Source organism: Emydura macquarii, unplaced genomic scaffold, assembly GCF_026122565.2.
Source record: "Emydura macquarii macquarii isolate MOO-44397 ecotype Brisbane River unplaced genomic scaffold, CSIRO-AGI_Emac_v2 contig_383, whole genome shotgun sequence".
Classification (NCBI taxonomy): Eukaryota; Metazoa; Chordata; order Testudines; family Chelidae; genus Emydura; species Emydura macquarii.
Window position 1 is genome coordinate 14,749,392 of NW_027130520.1, and position 15,811 is coordinate 14,765,202.

General features: G+C 39.0%; 1 protein-coding gene across 3 annotated transcripts in view; it reads right to left on the minus strand.

Annotated features, from left to right (window-relative positions):
- CSMD3 (CUB and Sushi multiple domains 3) overlaps nucleotides 1-15,811 on the minus strand; it is a 1,042,296-nt gene that overhangs the window by 384,495 nt on the left and 641,990 nt on the right. For all 3 annotated transcript variants that reach the window (XM_067537409.1, XM_067537408.1, XM_067537407.1), the window contains one exon: nucleotides 2,146-2,262. In XM_067537409.1, coding sequence (XP_067393510.1) covers nucleotides 2,146-2,262 — 117 coding nt within the window. The remainder of the gene's footprint in view (nucleotides 1-2,145; nucleotides 2,263-15,811) is intronic.

Genomic DNA, 15,811 nt, shown 5'->3' on the forward strand with positions numbered 1-15,811 from the left:
GAAACAATAGCTCCAAGATGCGTGAATTGCCATGCTCATTTCAGGGATGCATTAACTCAGAAGCCCAGTGATGATAATTTAATGCCAATATTGTTAAGTATTTCATTGCTCAGCAAGAACATGGAGGTTCACAAATTTGTACGATTTACTGTGAGTGATGTCTCATTTTGGTGCCACCAATAGGTGGCATTTGGCAGATACGCCGCTTATATACTTGCCTTCACTGGTCTCTCCTAGCAATTTCTTCAAAGAGGAAGTTGAAGAAGCATCACATTCTCCCTCCCCTCTGCTTGCCTTCTGATCCCTCTTCCCACTCTACAACACTCTCCTCCTCCCTATCCCAGACTCAGAAAGTTTCTTGTCTGCCTTCTTCCTCTTATCCCACCACTTGATCCAGGAGCCCCCTCCCAGAGCATTACTGGTTTCCCTCTTTCTCACTGTCATCCCCTCCCTTACTTACCCTTCTCCTTAACCTCTCACTTTCCTCTTTCCCCTCACAATATAAATATGTTTCAGACTCTCTCATTTAAAAAAAAATACAGACTTGTCCCCTACTGCTCCATCTCCCTTTCATTTCTAAACTCATTGAACATGCTGTCTTATTAAGCAATCGCTATCTCGAGCTCCTATTCTCCAATTCCCTCCAACATCTGCTCCTAATCTCATTTCCAGCCTTGCACTTCACTGAAATGGCTTCCACCAAAATCTTTAATGAACTCGTCCTGGCCAAAGCTCAGACCTAATACTCAATGCTCATCTTTCTTGACCTGTCTTCAGCTTTTGAGATCATCAACCACACTCTTCTTGAAATCTTGCCCTCCTTTGCTTCTGTGACTCAGTTATTTCCTGATTTTTCTACTATGTCTCTAACTGCTCCTTCAGCATGCCCTTCAGAGGATCTTCCTCACCTCCGCTCCAAATTTCTGTGTAGATTTCAGAGATCCTTTTCTCTTTTCTCTCTATACTCTATCTCTGGGTAATCTCATCTGCAAACACAAATTCATTTCTCTATGAGGATGATTCATAGATTACCAGTCTACTCCAGATGGTCTCCTTCTCTCCAAACTGTAATTTCATCCTGTCTCTCTGACATCTCCTCATGGATATCTAGTCCTTAACTCAGGATAAACATAGCTATAACAAAACTCCTGATGTCCCCCCATGCCCTTGCCACTATCTCCCTTTTTTTTTTTTTTTTTTTTTTTTTTGGATCACTGTGGGTATCACCTATAACCTGTCACTCAAACCCATAATCTTTCTGTATAACAACTGGTAAAAACACAGCCTTTCCTTTTCCTTCCATACAGTTAAAACTCTCACCCAGGCTCTCACCATCTTGTGTCTTGATTACTGAACAATATTTTTCTTTAGCATTGGCAAATGCAATATTTTCTCACTGATATCCATACAAAATGCTACCAAGATCATTTTACTAGTCCATTGCTTTGACCATGTCATCCCCCTTTTTGCATCCCTCCACTGGCTTCCCTCTTCTGTATCATATCAGACATAAGCTACTTGTCTTTACTTTCCAGGCCCTTCCCAGTCTATCCCCCACCCTTTCTATCAACTCTCATATGCTACTGAGACATCTATCGTCACCTCCAACTGACCAGCAATGTCAGCCTTCATCACCCATTATTAAATTTTCAAACAAGCATCTTCATGCTTTTCCTCATGCTGCCTGTCATGCTCGGACATAGCTCCCCATGAACGTCTGCTAAGCCATCTCACTGTCATCCTTCAAAGCTCTGCTTAAAACTCTCCTCTGCTGTAATGCCTAAAAAACTTGACAACAGTTAAATAAGTGATATGTTGTTACCACTACTTACTATGCTGAAAATATTGTCTCATGTTTGATTGTGCTCCCTAGACTATCTGTGTCTATCCACCTGTTTTCTTTTCTCTTACTCTTCGATTGTAAACTCTTTGGGGCAGGAACCGTCTTTTTGGTTTGTGTTTGCACACTGTCTCTCACAACGGGGTCCTCGTCCATGACTGGAGCAACTAGGTACTGCCACAGTACAAATCATGATAATAAATAATGTTTATAGTAAATTTCAAAGCTCATGAATGCTAACTTGGGACATGAAATACCAAACTCAAACAAAGAATGAAACAAAAATACATTTTTTTTTTTTTTACCTTTTCCATGGGTGACATCCACAGTCCATGTACAATTCAGTGAATTTGGATACAATTCAGGGTAACCAGGTGATAAAATTGTTCCACTAGGTCCTCTAACATCTCCTCCACATAAGGCTAAAAATAATAAAGGGACATATTAATATAAGAAGTTATGTGAAACCTAGATATATAAATAAGCAAATAAATCGATTATCTCTTTTTTTAAACAATGGTCTATATGAGTGATTCTTCTATTTCCTCTGCAGCAAATCTCTAATGATAGCTAATATTAACACAAAGTGCTCAGAAATGAAATATGATTAATTAATTGCTAAGGTGCTTTTATAAGTATTATCAAAATGAATTGCTAATTACACCAATTGTTTGCTGAGAATTCCTTATGAAAAATGTATCCTTATAAATAAATAATTTACATTCTCAGAATAGTGAGCAGCAAAACACATTAGTGTAAGTCTTAAAAGGAGCAGAAGATCTAATGGAACAGAAACGACAGCCCAAAGCAAAGAAAAGCGTGAAAGTCTCATAATTCCTATTCCTGAAGTTTCCACCAGAAGGTGGCTATAGACCCTTTGAGCACATACTCTAGTCAAAGTCAGGTGAGATGAAAGAATGCACATATTTCTATTCCTAGAGCTCCTGCCTGCCAGTTTTCTTCCCTTATTTTTGTCTCTACAAGGGCTGCATTTAACTTCTACTGATTTTAATGTCTTTTCTTAGATTTCAACAAAAGCTGGGTGAGAACCATACAGGGATAAATCCCCCTTGATTTTATGTAAGTCACAAGCCTACATCAAATTAAGGACAGATCTCTAGATAAAGAGGTAACCAAATGGCCTAGGGCCTATTCGTAATGATCACTCCAAGACCAACATCATAGAATCATAAAACCACAGGGTTAGAAGGGACTGAAAGGGGTATCTAGTCTAACTCGCTGCCAACGTGCAGAATTTGTTGTGTCTAAAACCTCCAAGACAGATGGCTATCCAGCCACTTTTTGAATATCTCCAGTGAAGGAGATTCCAGAACTTCCCTAGACAGTTTGTTCCACTGTCCTACTGTTCTTACAGTTAGGAAGTTTTTTCTAAATTTTAATCTAAATCTGCTATGCTGTAGTTTGAACCCTAGGAAGGTTCAGATAAATGTACTATGACACTCACTCATGAAGGATCAATGGCAGCTAATACAAAGAAGATGTGAATTCCTTTCTTTCTTCCCTTTAAATACCAAAAATGTGTCTTTTACCACAGAAGTTAATGGTGGTTGCCAATTCAGAATAGTACCAGGGTAGTTACCAACTTTACCAAGATTATCAGTGACTAGTAACCAGGAGAGTTAAGTTTGTATCATGTGACCAGGGCAGCTAAACTGCAAATTCTTCCTTCTCCCCTACACCCAGATTTGTTATTCAGAGCTGCAGTGTACCCTTATATTAGGGTTTAGAATAATTCTAGAAAGGAACCAATTACATACATTTTAACAGGAAAGAGGCATGATACATTTTTTCCAAGCATGTGGCTTGGGCTTGTTACAATGAACAGTTATTTCTCATTATCAGCATGTACAAGATTCTCTAAAAAACCCTGCAAATATATATATTTTAAAGACATTTACAAGTGCATTTTTATAGTTTGAAAATTAAAAGTATCTACCGCTTTCATTTTTTCCTCAGGCTTATTATATTTGATAATCAAAGTTAATTTTGTTTGCTAGTCCCATGTCCTTTTAAAAAACAGTCAACTGTCTCCTTGTTACTAGATTTCATTAACCAATATAGATTACTTCAAAAAGTTGATTGCAATTCTTAATTAACATTAGTAGCTTTTCCAAATTAATTAACACAAAACTCTCTTATCAGCCTCAAATACTCAAACTCTCAGTAAGTATCCTTTCAGAATTATCTGCATTGGCTTCAACAGTGATTTCTGTTAGTCTGAATCTTAACATAAAACAGGATTCAGTATCACATGTTGGTTTATTTATGTTGCAAATTCTGGGCTTTAATGTGGAATCAAAAATGGCGTAGGAATGATATGCCAAATCCAGTTTTTTTGTGCTGATGTTGCAATGAGAAGCATTGAAGTCCAGATTTTTTTGGGTGGACTGAGAGGAGGTCTACTGTTCTCTATAGAAGCAATGGAATTTGGCAGATTGGAGCCAATATGTGCCTGTACTCAACTGTGTCCAGGTGTCAGGTTTAGATATTTCAACAGGTGTTTTGTTGATGTGCTTTTGTTTTGTTTTGCTGCTGCTGCTGTACTTAGAACTGCTAGGCATAGTCTCTATTTTGGTGATGCAATTTGGATGCCTGGGTAAAAAAAAAAATCAGCAAGGCCAAATAGGCTCCAGCTAGACACAGCTTTTACCATTTTTCATACTTCCACAACCTCCTGACCAGTCACATCTAATTACATTCCTGTCACTTTGTATCATGCTCATAATGGAATTTCACTTCTGATACATTTTACATTACCATGGAACAATTCACAAAGGCAAGTATTGGACTAACTCCCATCTCTTGTAAAAATGCAGTTTCCATAAACAGCTTGGGAATCACTTGAAATGCTTCCCTGAAAATCCTGCTCTGCTCTGATTGCTCTAGTTTTCCCCCTGACTTTTTCCAACAGTACTTTCACAAAAGGGTTCCCCTCCTTGCCCCTCTTCTTACAGTTTCTCTCCTCTGAACCTCAACCATCCTTTGAAGCTGTATGCCAGTTCCCTTCTGCTGCAAAATCTCTGGCCACACCTAGAACTTTCTCTAGATCTGTTTAAATGTTCAGCACTATTCCTCCTAGTTTATCATATGCTTTTTTCAGTGGCTTAGGATTCTCAAGCAGAGTTTTGTCTCTACATTTTATTTCACTCCATTCTAACCCTGCCTCGACCTTACAGTGCTAAAGTCAGACTGCACTAATTTCCTTAAATTAGCACTGGCAGTTCTTCTGGTATATTTTAAAAACCTACCAAAATAATTGCAAACATCAGCTTGCGTCTGTACCCATATGTTATAGTGTCTATATAGATTCAGGACTTGTTCTCAGCAACTCTTTTCCTAACATATTTGGTGAACTATAACAGGGACTTTTTTATTGTAAAAAAAGAATTTTTTCTGGGTCTGATTCAATATTTCCATTAATGACTGGCAATGGAGTACAGAGTATGCTTATAAAATTGGTGGATGGCAATGAATTGAGAGGGACTGCTAGCGTGTTAGAGGAGAGGACTAGAATTCAAAAGAAGCTTGACACGGGTTTAGAATATGTTACAGCCTTGCAGTAATTATAAACAACAGGTTTATTACATTTCACAGTAAGTACTCTATTTTTACCCCTGTAAAAAACTCAAGGGGCAGTGAAAGAAACCACAGCCATGGTATATTTGGCACATACATCTCAGTAGCAGTATTTATATCCAATCCACCCTGTATATCATTTTAAAGGTCATTTGCATCATCTCTTAACACTTCCACTGCACTGAACAGTGTCACATGCTACAGCAGGCAAACAAAGGAGGAACAGAGACAAAGAGAAGTTATACTGCTGTGGAGACAGAATGTCATGAGGCCTGGTGCAATCCTCTACAGGTTCAGATAGTCTGGGTAAGCATCCAGACTCTGAGCCTCTTTAGGTACCTTGCCATCATTAGATTTGTTTGTAATAATTAGGCTATGGTAATGTTAATTTATTCTGTGATCTCATATGTGGCTTTGGAAAGTTAAAAGTTGAGATTTATTTATTTTTTAAATATTGTATTGATATTCCACAATCACTAAGAATCAATAACGTTATAGTTTCCATTAGCTAAAACATCTCTCTACTACCCCAAAAATAACCAATTTTAAGCATGAGCATTATACTGGTTTTCCTGATTGACCAAATTTCTCATTTAAACTTGCAAACACACCTCTATGACTGATGACTACTGGATTCAGTACAGATTCTAATGCCTGTTTTGAAGATGGAACCGGAATGCAAATTCCCCTGGCCACTACCATCCCTGTATGACCCAGAGTGAATCTGTGCATTTCTCTGTAATGCCCAGAGGTCAGGCAGGTCAAAGGGCAATCTAGATCTGTGCTCACAGTTCACACAAGAGGTCCAACAGCCAGGAGAACCAATCCAAGGGGAAGACACAGAGAGGCAGCTGGCAGGGTCAGATAGGAAGACAGAAATAAGCAGAGTCAACACGGCAACTTGCAGGCAATGGCTTATTGCTCAGAAATGACCAAAAATGCAGCAGGAAGTATATATGGTCACCAGCCAGTCAGAGTCAAGGCACATATAGGCAATCAGGAAGGTTGCAGAACCCTGGAAGCTGGACCACCTACATTTGTGAATTCAGGGATAACTTGATGAGATGATGTGGTGTGATGGCCAAGATTTTGCCCCATAAACCCAGTGGGTGTGGGTTGAAAACTAGCATCTTGATAGACTATCCATAAATATATTATCGATTAATCCCTGGCTTTACTGAAATCAATGGAATAACTTCCACTCATTATAGTAAAGCCAGAATTTCTCCCTCTATACACTTGTGTCACTTTCCATTTATTCCTCTCTCCCTCTTTGTTTTCTCTCCACAAGCCAAAACTACCAAACTGCCATGAATGTTTGGAATGTAAAAAATTGAAAAATCATTCATTTTCAAACTGTAACTGAATTTTTCAGGGCAATCTATGAGGGAAGAAAAAAACTAGGAATTGTTGGATCTTCAACCATCCTGATAAAATTAAATGTTGAAGAACTAAAGACAACTTGCTGGCAATTTCTATGTGAAATATGAAAAAAAATATTCATTATTTCTGATCAGTCCTAATTTTGGGGCTAGGGAATCAAATGCAAGAAAAAACTTCTTATATTTGTATATATATCCAAATTTTGTACCAAGGTCATCAAAATAAGTTTAAATATCATCCTCTCTGTAAAGGTCTAGCTTCTATCTTACATTATATACTGCTTGAGGACCAACCCTTATGACAGTTTTTATTCAAAGTATGAGTCTAGTTTGTCTCTGTGGGATAAATCACTCTCATTTCTCTTTTTAGGCATACTTCGTGATAAAACACCAAAATCAGGTGTAACAGGGCGCCTGCCCTTAAGGCATGCCTACCCTGCAACTAGGAAGTGTGATTCCCAGCAGAGGCAGACAGACTCACACTAGCTCAGCTTGCATTCATGCCCTGAAAATAGCAGCTTGGGCGCGCTGTCTGAGTTCAAGCCCGCCCAACCCTCTGCTATTTTTAGTAGGCTAAGCTCACGATGAGCTAGTACACGTCTGTCTGTCTGAGCTGGGAATCACATCTCCTAGCACAGACATCTCTGTAAGGGTTAAAAAGCCTAACGCTCATCAAGCTTGTTCAATCAGCTCCTCCTCTGCCATAATTAGCTGTCTCCCAGCCTGAGGGAGCTAAACTAATGGAGGTCATGTAACAGCCTGAAACTCTGGGGCTTATACAAGGGTTCAGAAAACTCAGTTTGGAAGGATCTGCAGAGAGCAAGCTAAGCTCCTTTGGAAGGACTCCAGGGAAGCAGCTTAGGAGTCAGGGTTCTGCCCCAGAGCAGAAAGACTTAACAGGAGCAGGTAGGCTGAAGAGAAGCCCAAGTGGTGTGAAGGACCTTTTGTTTGTTCTTGGTACTCCAGGAGGGGATTGTACTCAGAATGACCCAGCAGAGGGCTGAGCTATGTGAATTCCTGGGAGACATAGAAAACCTGGGTGTGGGGAAACTGAGGCAGGGAGCACCTGCTGCATCACAATTGGTCAGCAGTTGATGTTACAAGGCAGATATACCCTATGACAGTACACAACTACATTCTGGCCTCCTTGGATATTTTACTGCATATTAGGATTCTGACATTATGCCAGTAACATATAATATATTTAATCTTACCATACAGATGCTAGAGACAAGGAATTGAATTCAGCAAGGTGGCCAAGAAATGTATCCTCAGTGCTCACAGTAACAAAGACACATCATCAAATAGCTGCAAAGATCCATAACCATGTGTTCGAATGGTGTTTTGCCCATTTAAAAGATAGAATGCCAGGTCACTAAGGCACAGGTGTCAAAACGGGATTATTTGGACATCCTGTGTTATACTGCAATTGTCATTGTTTTTGCAGGAAATCCCTCTTCTCTTATAGTACTGGCAATTAGTGCCACACATCTTGCTAAAAACGAATACCAAAATAGTAGAGGGAGTATGCAGAGTTTGTAGAAATTTCAAGCTACCAAACAAATAAGGTATATTACCATTGGTGCCTAGAAAACCTTTTGAAAATACAGGTGGTGACAAAATACATGTGACATGCCAGCAGACACTCTGTATTTCTGTATGAAGGCTAGAAGATGGCATACAAAGGCACAAAGGGATCTCTAGTACAACAAAGTCAAATTGACAGATCCCAAAACATAAAATGTGCACTAGTTCTAATAAGAGGGCAAACAGATAAAGGCCTATGACATAACTCGTCTCATTCTTTTTCAGAGAACAGAGATTAAAATAATAATAATAAATAAACCATGTATTTGCACATTCTTCAAAGAATCTGTGTGTGTGGTGTGTGTGTGTGAGAGAGAGAGATCACAAAAGGAATCAATTACCATGAGTACAGTCTTAATGTTCTAATTTGAAAAATTATGAAAAATGGTGCTCTCTCTGTAGGTATGATATTCATTGTGTGTGTACAAATGATGCACTAATAAGATGTGGCTATTCTTTTCATATATGTGATACAAGCAACTGAATCAGGGCATATGCCTTTGGTAGATATAATGTTTTGTTAAAAATGAAGACCCACAAATAAAACAAACAAAAAAAGGAGTAAAGAGAAAGTTGAAGTCACTGGATGAAATTAACATTTTTTTTCAGTATAGCTGCTGAAAAATCAATCACCTATGAAGTAAAATGTCAGACTTCAGTATTAATTCTGTCACAATCCAAGAAATAACTTTTTTAGGATTTTTTCCCTGTGAAGATTTGGATTTTTTGTTTTGCCATTAAGAAAAGTTTTCACCAGAAAAGTAGCTGTTTCGTAGTGATATAAAGGTTCTTATTATTGCTTTACTTGTTGTGTTGTGGATACTTCATATACTGTTCTTGCTTGTTATGATTATAATTATCATAAGTTTTGTTCATCAGCATAATGACTGTTATGAGGAAGGGTGGGTCCAATCACATCTGGGATGGAAACTGTTTCTAACAAGTTTGCCATGCCTGTATACACCATCAGACAGGTCTGAAACCCTTCACCATGGGTTTTACTTCAAATTTGCAAGGGAGCTAGGTGGTTAATACTTCACCCCGGAAAGGTAAATGGATATGGACTGCAAATATATCTCTTCCTTCCTACCCACTCTTAGGCACGGATAGTCGACTTTGTTGAATCCGGTTATAGGACTTGTTAAGGAGAAAAGAATATGGTAGCCTTCTTCTTCAGATGCTCTCTTTTTCCTGATTTTTTTTTTTTTTAGGTCTAATTGTGGGGTCAGGCTTCTAGAACTGGTTTAACATCCCTCTAGGGACAAAAGCCCTGGGTCTTCAATTTTTCTTGTTACAATCTCAAACTAAAATTGAGAATTTACAAACTATGATCTCTGTTGTGTGAGTTATTGGAATCAGATTCTCCCTTCTGTTACACTAGTTCTACTCTGCTGTAACTGAAGTCAAACCCCAGATTGTGGAGAAGGCAGATGGGTCACAAATATGTCAAGTTTGCCCTCATGTCTTAGGTCATGCACCCAACAAAGAACAGACAGATGTGAAGAGTGGGCCTGTATGTGAGGAACAACAGGTCATTTTGCCCTTCTGTGGAGGTAAACATAACCAGAGGAACAGCAATTTTTAGTAGAGAGAATGAACAAATTTGTATTTTAATACAGGATATTTGTTCACAAACAATGCAGTATAGAAGAGGAAAATAAGAACCACTGCCCTTCATACTGAGTGAATGTCATAGTATTAGAGAAAATAATTCTGGTGTTTACACTTTTAACTTATAGCACTTAGCACTTTCACATAAAGAAGTAAATTAATAAAAGATTCCACAAGTGACAGGTGGGAGCAAAGAAGAGACCAGCTACAGATGAAAAAATAATGTATGGTGCTACATAATTTAAAGTGGAGCAGGAAAGAAAAAATATACACGATTTATATAAAGTGTATACAATTAATAGTGCAGCAAGAAAGAAAAAGTAAATAAAAAACAGAGGCAAGCACCACTGTTCTACAAAAAAACCCCAAAAACATCTTTTCTTAATAGGATCAACTTATGACAAATAAGTTGAATAAATATGCATAGTTTGCCCAAATTAGATGTAAGAGAAGGAAACAACTATCTACAAATGATTAATAATAATCGTTATTAATATTAATGGTTGCAAGCAACAGTGAGAGAGAAGAATTTTTGAGGGTGGTTACAGAGACATAAGGAAGAATAACAGAATGAAATTAAGAAAAAGAAAATACATTTAGGCCCCAATCCAGCAAAGCGTTTAATCATGTGCTTAACTTTGACCAAACAACCAATTTATTGAAGGGCTTTCTTATGCTGTATAAGTATTTATAAAAAAGGGAAATATATTTTAAAAAGCCAATTATAAAGTACCAGCTAGACCAAATGCAGCCTTCTCCCAAATAACCAAAGAAATCCACTGTCACATCTGTCATACCACTTCAACACCAATGTCCTCCATTCTCAGAAGATACAAATCGGATAGGAAATGGGAGGGAAAATGTAGAATGTATGAAAAGGGGAAGGCAGTGGAATGGCCTCAAATGTTTATGGACAAATCAGACAAAAAACACTGTCCTTGCAACATACTCTAAAGGGAGCCAGTGAAGTACTGAGGCAGATATGCTTCAGGAGGGAGTTCTCTATGAACTTCTCTAGAAGTGGAGGAGTCAGGAGTACCCCTGACGAAAGAGCTCTGTTACTAGACGCAGTTTTCTAACCATCAGAGGAGTGAAGTCCTGGAATAGCCTTCAAAGGGGAGTAGTTGGGGGCAAAAAACCTAGCTGGCTTCAAAACTGAGCTTGATAAATTTATGGAGGGGATGGTATGATGGGACAGCCTAGTTTGGCAAATGACTGATCTTTGACTCCTGGTGATAGATATGTCAATGTCCTGTGAAGGGATGTTGGATGGGGTGGGTTCTGAGTTATTACAGAAAATTCTTTCTTGGGTATCTGGCTGGTGAGTCTTGCCCACATGCTCAGGGTTTAACTGATCGCCATATTTGGAGTAGCGAAGGAACTTTCCCCCAGAGCAGATTGGCAAAAGCTCTGGGGTTTTTTCGTCTTTCTCTGTAGCATAGGACACAGCTCACTTGCTGGTGGATTATCTGTACCTTAAAGTCTTTGAACCAGGATTTGAGGACTTTAATAACCCAGTCATAGGTTAGAGGTTTATTACAGGAGTGGGTGAGTGAGGTTCTGTGGTGTGTGTTGTGCATGAGGTCAGACTAGATGGTCATATTGGTCTCATCTGACCTTACAGTCTATGAGTCTATGAGACTGCTTGTGAATAAACCTAGGATAGATCAGAGAACCTGTCAACCACCACAACTAGGGCAGATGCCATGAGTACACACTATCAGCAATATACTTTCTAACATGTCATTTTATTTTAGTAATCCATCAACAAAAAAAGTTGAATCTCTTTTCTAAATTCCTCTGATGTGTTCCCCACTATACTGCAAAATCATGTTTGTTAATTAATTTGAGCCATTTGTGTGTTTTCAATATAAACATTAAATGCCCTCCCTCTGGCTGCAACAATTTTCTTTGTGATGTTCTCTATTTTTTAACATAAATGCAGATCAAATGAAGTAACATTTATTCTTAATTGTACTGTTGAATTAAAATTACCATATATTATCATTTTTTGTTATGGTGAAAGAGGAGAATAAAGCTAAACTGCAATATTTTAAGCAACATTAGGGGCCAAATGTGGTGTTTAGTTCTAAAAGCTCTATTTATTACTACAAATCTTACAGATGTTAAGTAGATCTGTGAACAGTTTAGCAAAGAACTCTGAATTTTCTCAAATTTCAATTATATCTCAGCTATCTCAGCCACTACAGTGTTGTTTACAATAAATAAAGACAAATTAAAACAATTCCCTTGGAGGTTTAGAGTCAATGAACATTGGTCAATTTAAACTTTATTATTCTCAAGATGAAACAATAATATATTTAAAATAAGTAGGATTTTTAAAAATATATATTAACGCTAAAATTTCCTTAGTTTGCTAACAGCTAATAGACAGTGGGGCTAGAGTGTTTATTTTGTTTGTTTGTTAGGGTTTTTAATTTTTTTTTTAGTATATTACACAGTTAAAACATAAGGCCAAATTCTGTTAAAATAGCCACACAGGAAACTACTTGAGAACCTAAGTGCCTTTTTCAGAAGAAAAGCTCTTTCCTATCAGCCAGTCATTGAGAAAGGATTATAGCCAGAAAATTCAGGAGGATACATACATCTACAAGTGTTCCATAGGTAAGTACGTGGAGAAGGTTCAGTGAGAGTGGCCTGAGTATATTCCTTCCCGCTATAGGGTTTAGGCGGCGGGTGTCGGTTCGTACAGGCAATGTCCATGTGGTATAAATCCTGCCGCCGAAATTTGTGCAACGGCGGGCAAGATTCGGCGGAGAGTACTGCTCCCCCCTTTTTTTTCTCGAGTACTACTCGGGTCAGGACTAGTGGTACTTGACCTGATCCAACTGGTACTGGGGAAAAAAAGGTTGAGAGCCGCTGGTGTAAAAGATTGAATCACTTCCCCCATACCGTATTTTGAGATGTGTGCTTTACATATTAATAAATATATATAATAAAATAAATAAAATGAATGTGTAGGATTTTCTGGTTTGTATGGATATAGAAGAGATACAGCCACTAACTTTGACAAAAGGAGCTATTTGACCTGACAGAAGCCAGGCATAATTCAGTGGTAAATTATTTTTTTTTACATATTTTTGTATGTGCGCATTTTCACAATGGCTATCCAGAATCTGATTCTATATAGCGCTGGAGTGGCCCTGACTATCTATTTAGCAGTCCACAAATTACTGAGTTGCCAGTGATGAGGACTGATGATGATGGCCTGAGAAAGACCTTGGGTCTGATGCTGCACTCTTTTACAACAGTTTTATGGTGGTGTAACTCATCTAATTCAATGGAGTTACACCAGCATATGACTTGTAGCAGACTAGAGAATCAGGTCCTGTATATGGGAGATATGAAAATACCTGCCTCAAATTAATATCCATCTTTAAGAAAAATGTATGGAAATATATGCCAGTGGGCAGAGGTTCTCAAACTGGATAACGCCCCACCGGGGGTGTATAAGAAGCTTTAGGGGGAAAAAAATTACTGCACAGATTCAGAGCTGGGAGGCTGGAGAGGAACAGCTGCTGGCCAGGCATCTGGGCAGGGGGTATAATCTAATACAGACATAAAGAAGGGGGGGCCTGATCAAATAGGTTTGAGAACCACTACTATTAGGTATAAGCTGATTCAATCAAAAAGTAAAAAAAAAATATGCCCTTCAGAACTATCTTTATGTGTATGTCATATTTTGTATGTGTATCACATATATAAAATCACACACATAAAACCCCCTTATGTTACAGGAATGTTATTAAGGTAGCAAAGTTAGGAATGCCAGAATTAAGGTCGTCCATGCAAACTTAACTCTGCCCTTGTGAATATGCACTATGACGTGGCTGGTGAGAGGAAGGCAGCTGGGAGACTAAGGGAGTTACCCAGTTAAATTCACCAGCAGAGGAAGGCAGGGGAGTGAGGTTTTTTTCTTCAGTTTACAGCTACTCTATAAGGAAGAACTCACAATGGGATGAAAACAATGAGTCACCAATTCCACTGCCAGCTCATCCTCTGCCTGGACCTGTGAAGGCCCTGGCTAGATAGGCATCCTGACTCTGGAGGCTTCAACAGAAGTCACGGTCTTGATTTGTTGGGAATGTGGCCTGCATGTCCCTACCAAAGAAAGCTCAGCATGAGGAACCACGTGGTGTGAGAGGTACCTGTTGATGGAGTCCCACATGAAACAGGTAAGAGGACTGCAGGAGAAGGTTGTTCATCTGTATAACATCCGGGAGCACAAGCACTTGACTCAGAGGATGCATCTGGAGACATCCGGAATGGAGGATGCTAGCTAACCAGAGAAGACTGGCACCAGTGTGGGAAGGAGAACCAGCTTCTCTGTATGGAAGAGACTGGCTGCTGGCCATCTCAGGCAGTAGACAGTGCTCCACCCTGCACCCAGGTTCCCCAGTCATCAGGGTTGAAAATCATTATGCTGTGCTAGCAACAGAAGCAGTGGAGCAAAGCCAATGTCTGAGGAGAAGGATTCACTTGCCACTCAAGACCGAGAGGTTCAAGGCCATCAAACCCAGGAGAAAGAGAAGTAGGATGGTGGTGGTGGTTAGGGACTCCCTTCTGAAGGGGACAAAGGAAACCATCTGACATCCCACGAGGTATGCTACCTGCCTGGAGCCTGCATCTGAGATGTTACAGAAAGGTTGCCAAAGCTCATCTGACTCTCTGACTACTATGCCATTCGGTTCATTCACAACCAGGTATGAACCTCAGTAGATCAGCAGTGACTACAGGATTCTGGGAGCAAGGGGGAAGGAGGTGGTATTCTAAGGTAGGGACATGCACATCCTGGAAATAGGGTTGTCAACTCTCCAGGATTTTCCTGGAGTCTCCAGGTATTAAAGATTAATTCTTCATTTATGATTACATCATGTGATGAAACCTCCAGGAACACATCCAACCAAAATTGGCAACCCTGCCTGAAGAAGAATGCATGGCGGCAGAGATGGTGTCAACAGGAGGACTTTGGCTTCCTTGACCATGGGTAGCTGTTCGGGGATGGAAGATTGCTGGGAAGAGATGGGGTCCACCTGACCAAGAAGGGGAAGAGCCTTTTTGGACACCAACTTGCCAACCTAGTAAAGAGGTGTTTAACCCAGGTTCAAAGGACGTATGTGTCAAAAGTCAACAAGTAGGTATATATAAAAAGTGACATTGATGGAGGGTTTCTAATTGGGGAGAGGAAATAGTAAAATAGGGTCATAGGAGCAACAAGAGGGAATACACTGGGGGAAATCTGCTCAACATCTATACACCAATAGGAGGTGAATGGGGAATAAACAGGAAGAAGTATACAAGCTAAATTATTTATAGATTTCAAGGCTTAAAGGGACCATTGTGATTGTTATATAGGATGTCAGAATAGACCGACAAAGAACTTCCCCAAAATAATTCCTAAAACTTATCTTTTACGAAAACATCCAATCTTGATTTATAAATTGTCAGTAATTGTCCTATGATTCTTTATACATTGTTCCAATGGCTAATTATTCTCAGTTAAAAATTTACGGCTTATTTCCAGTCTGAATTTGCCTAACTTCAACTTTCAGGCATTGGATTGTATTATACTTTACTCTGCCAGACTGAAGAGCTCTTTACTAAATATTTGTTCTCCATGTTGTAATCAAGTCTGCCCTTAACTTTCGCTTTATTAAGATAAACAGATTGAGCTCTTTGGGTCTATCACTATAAGGCATGTTTTCTAATCCTTTAATCATTCTCATGGCTCTTTTCTGAACCCTCTCCAATTTATCAACATCTTTCTTGAATT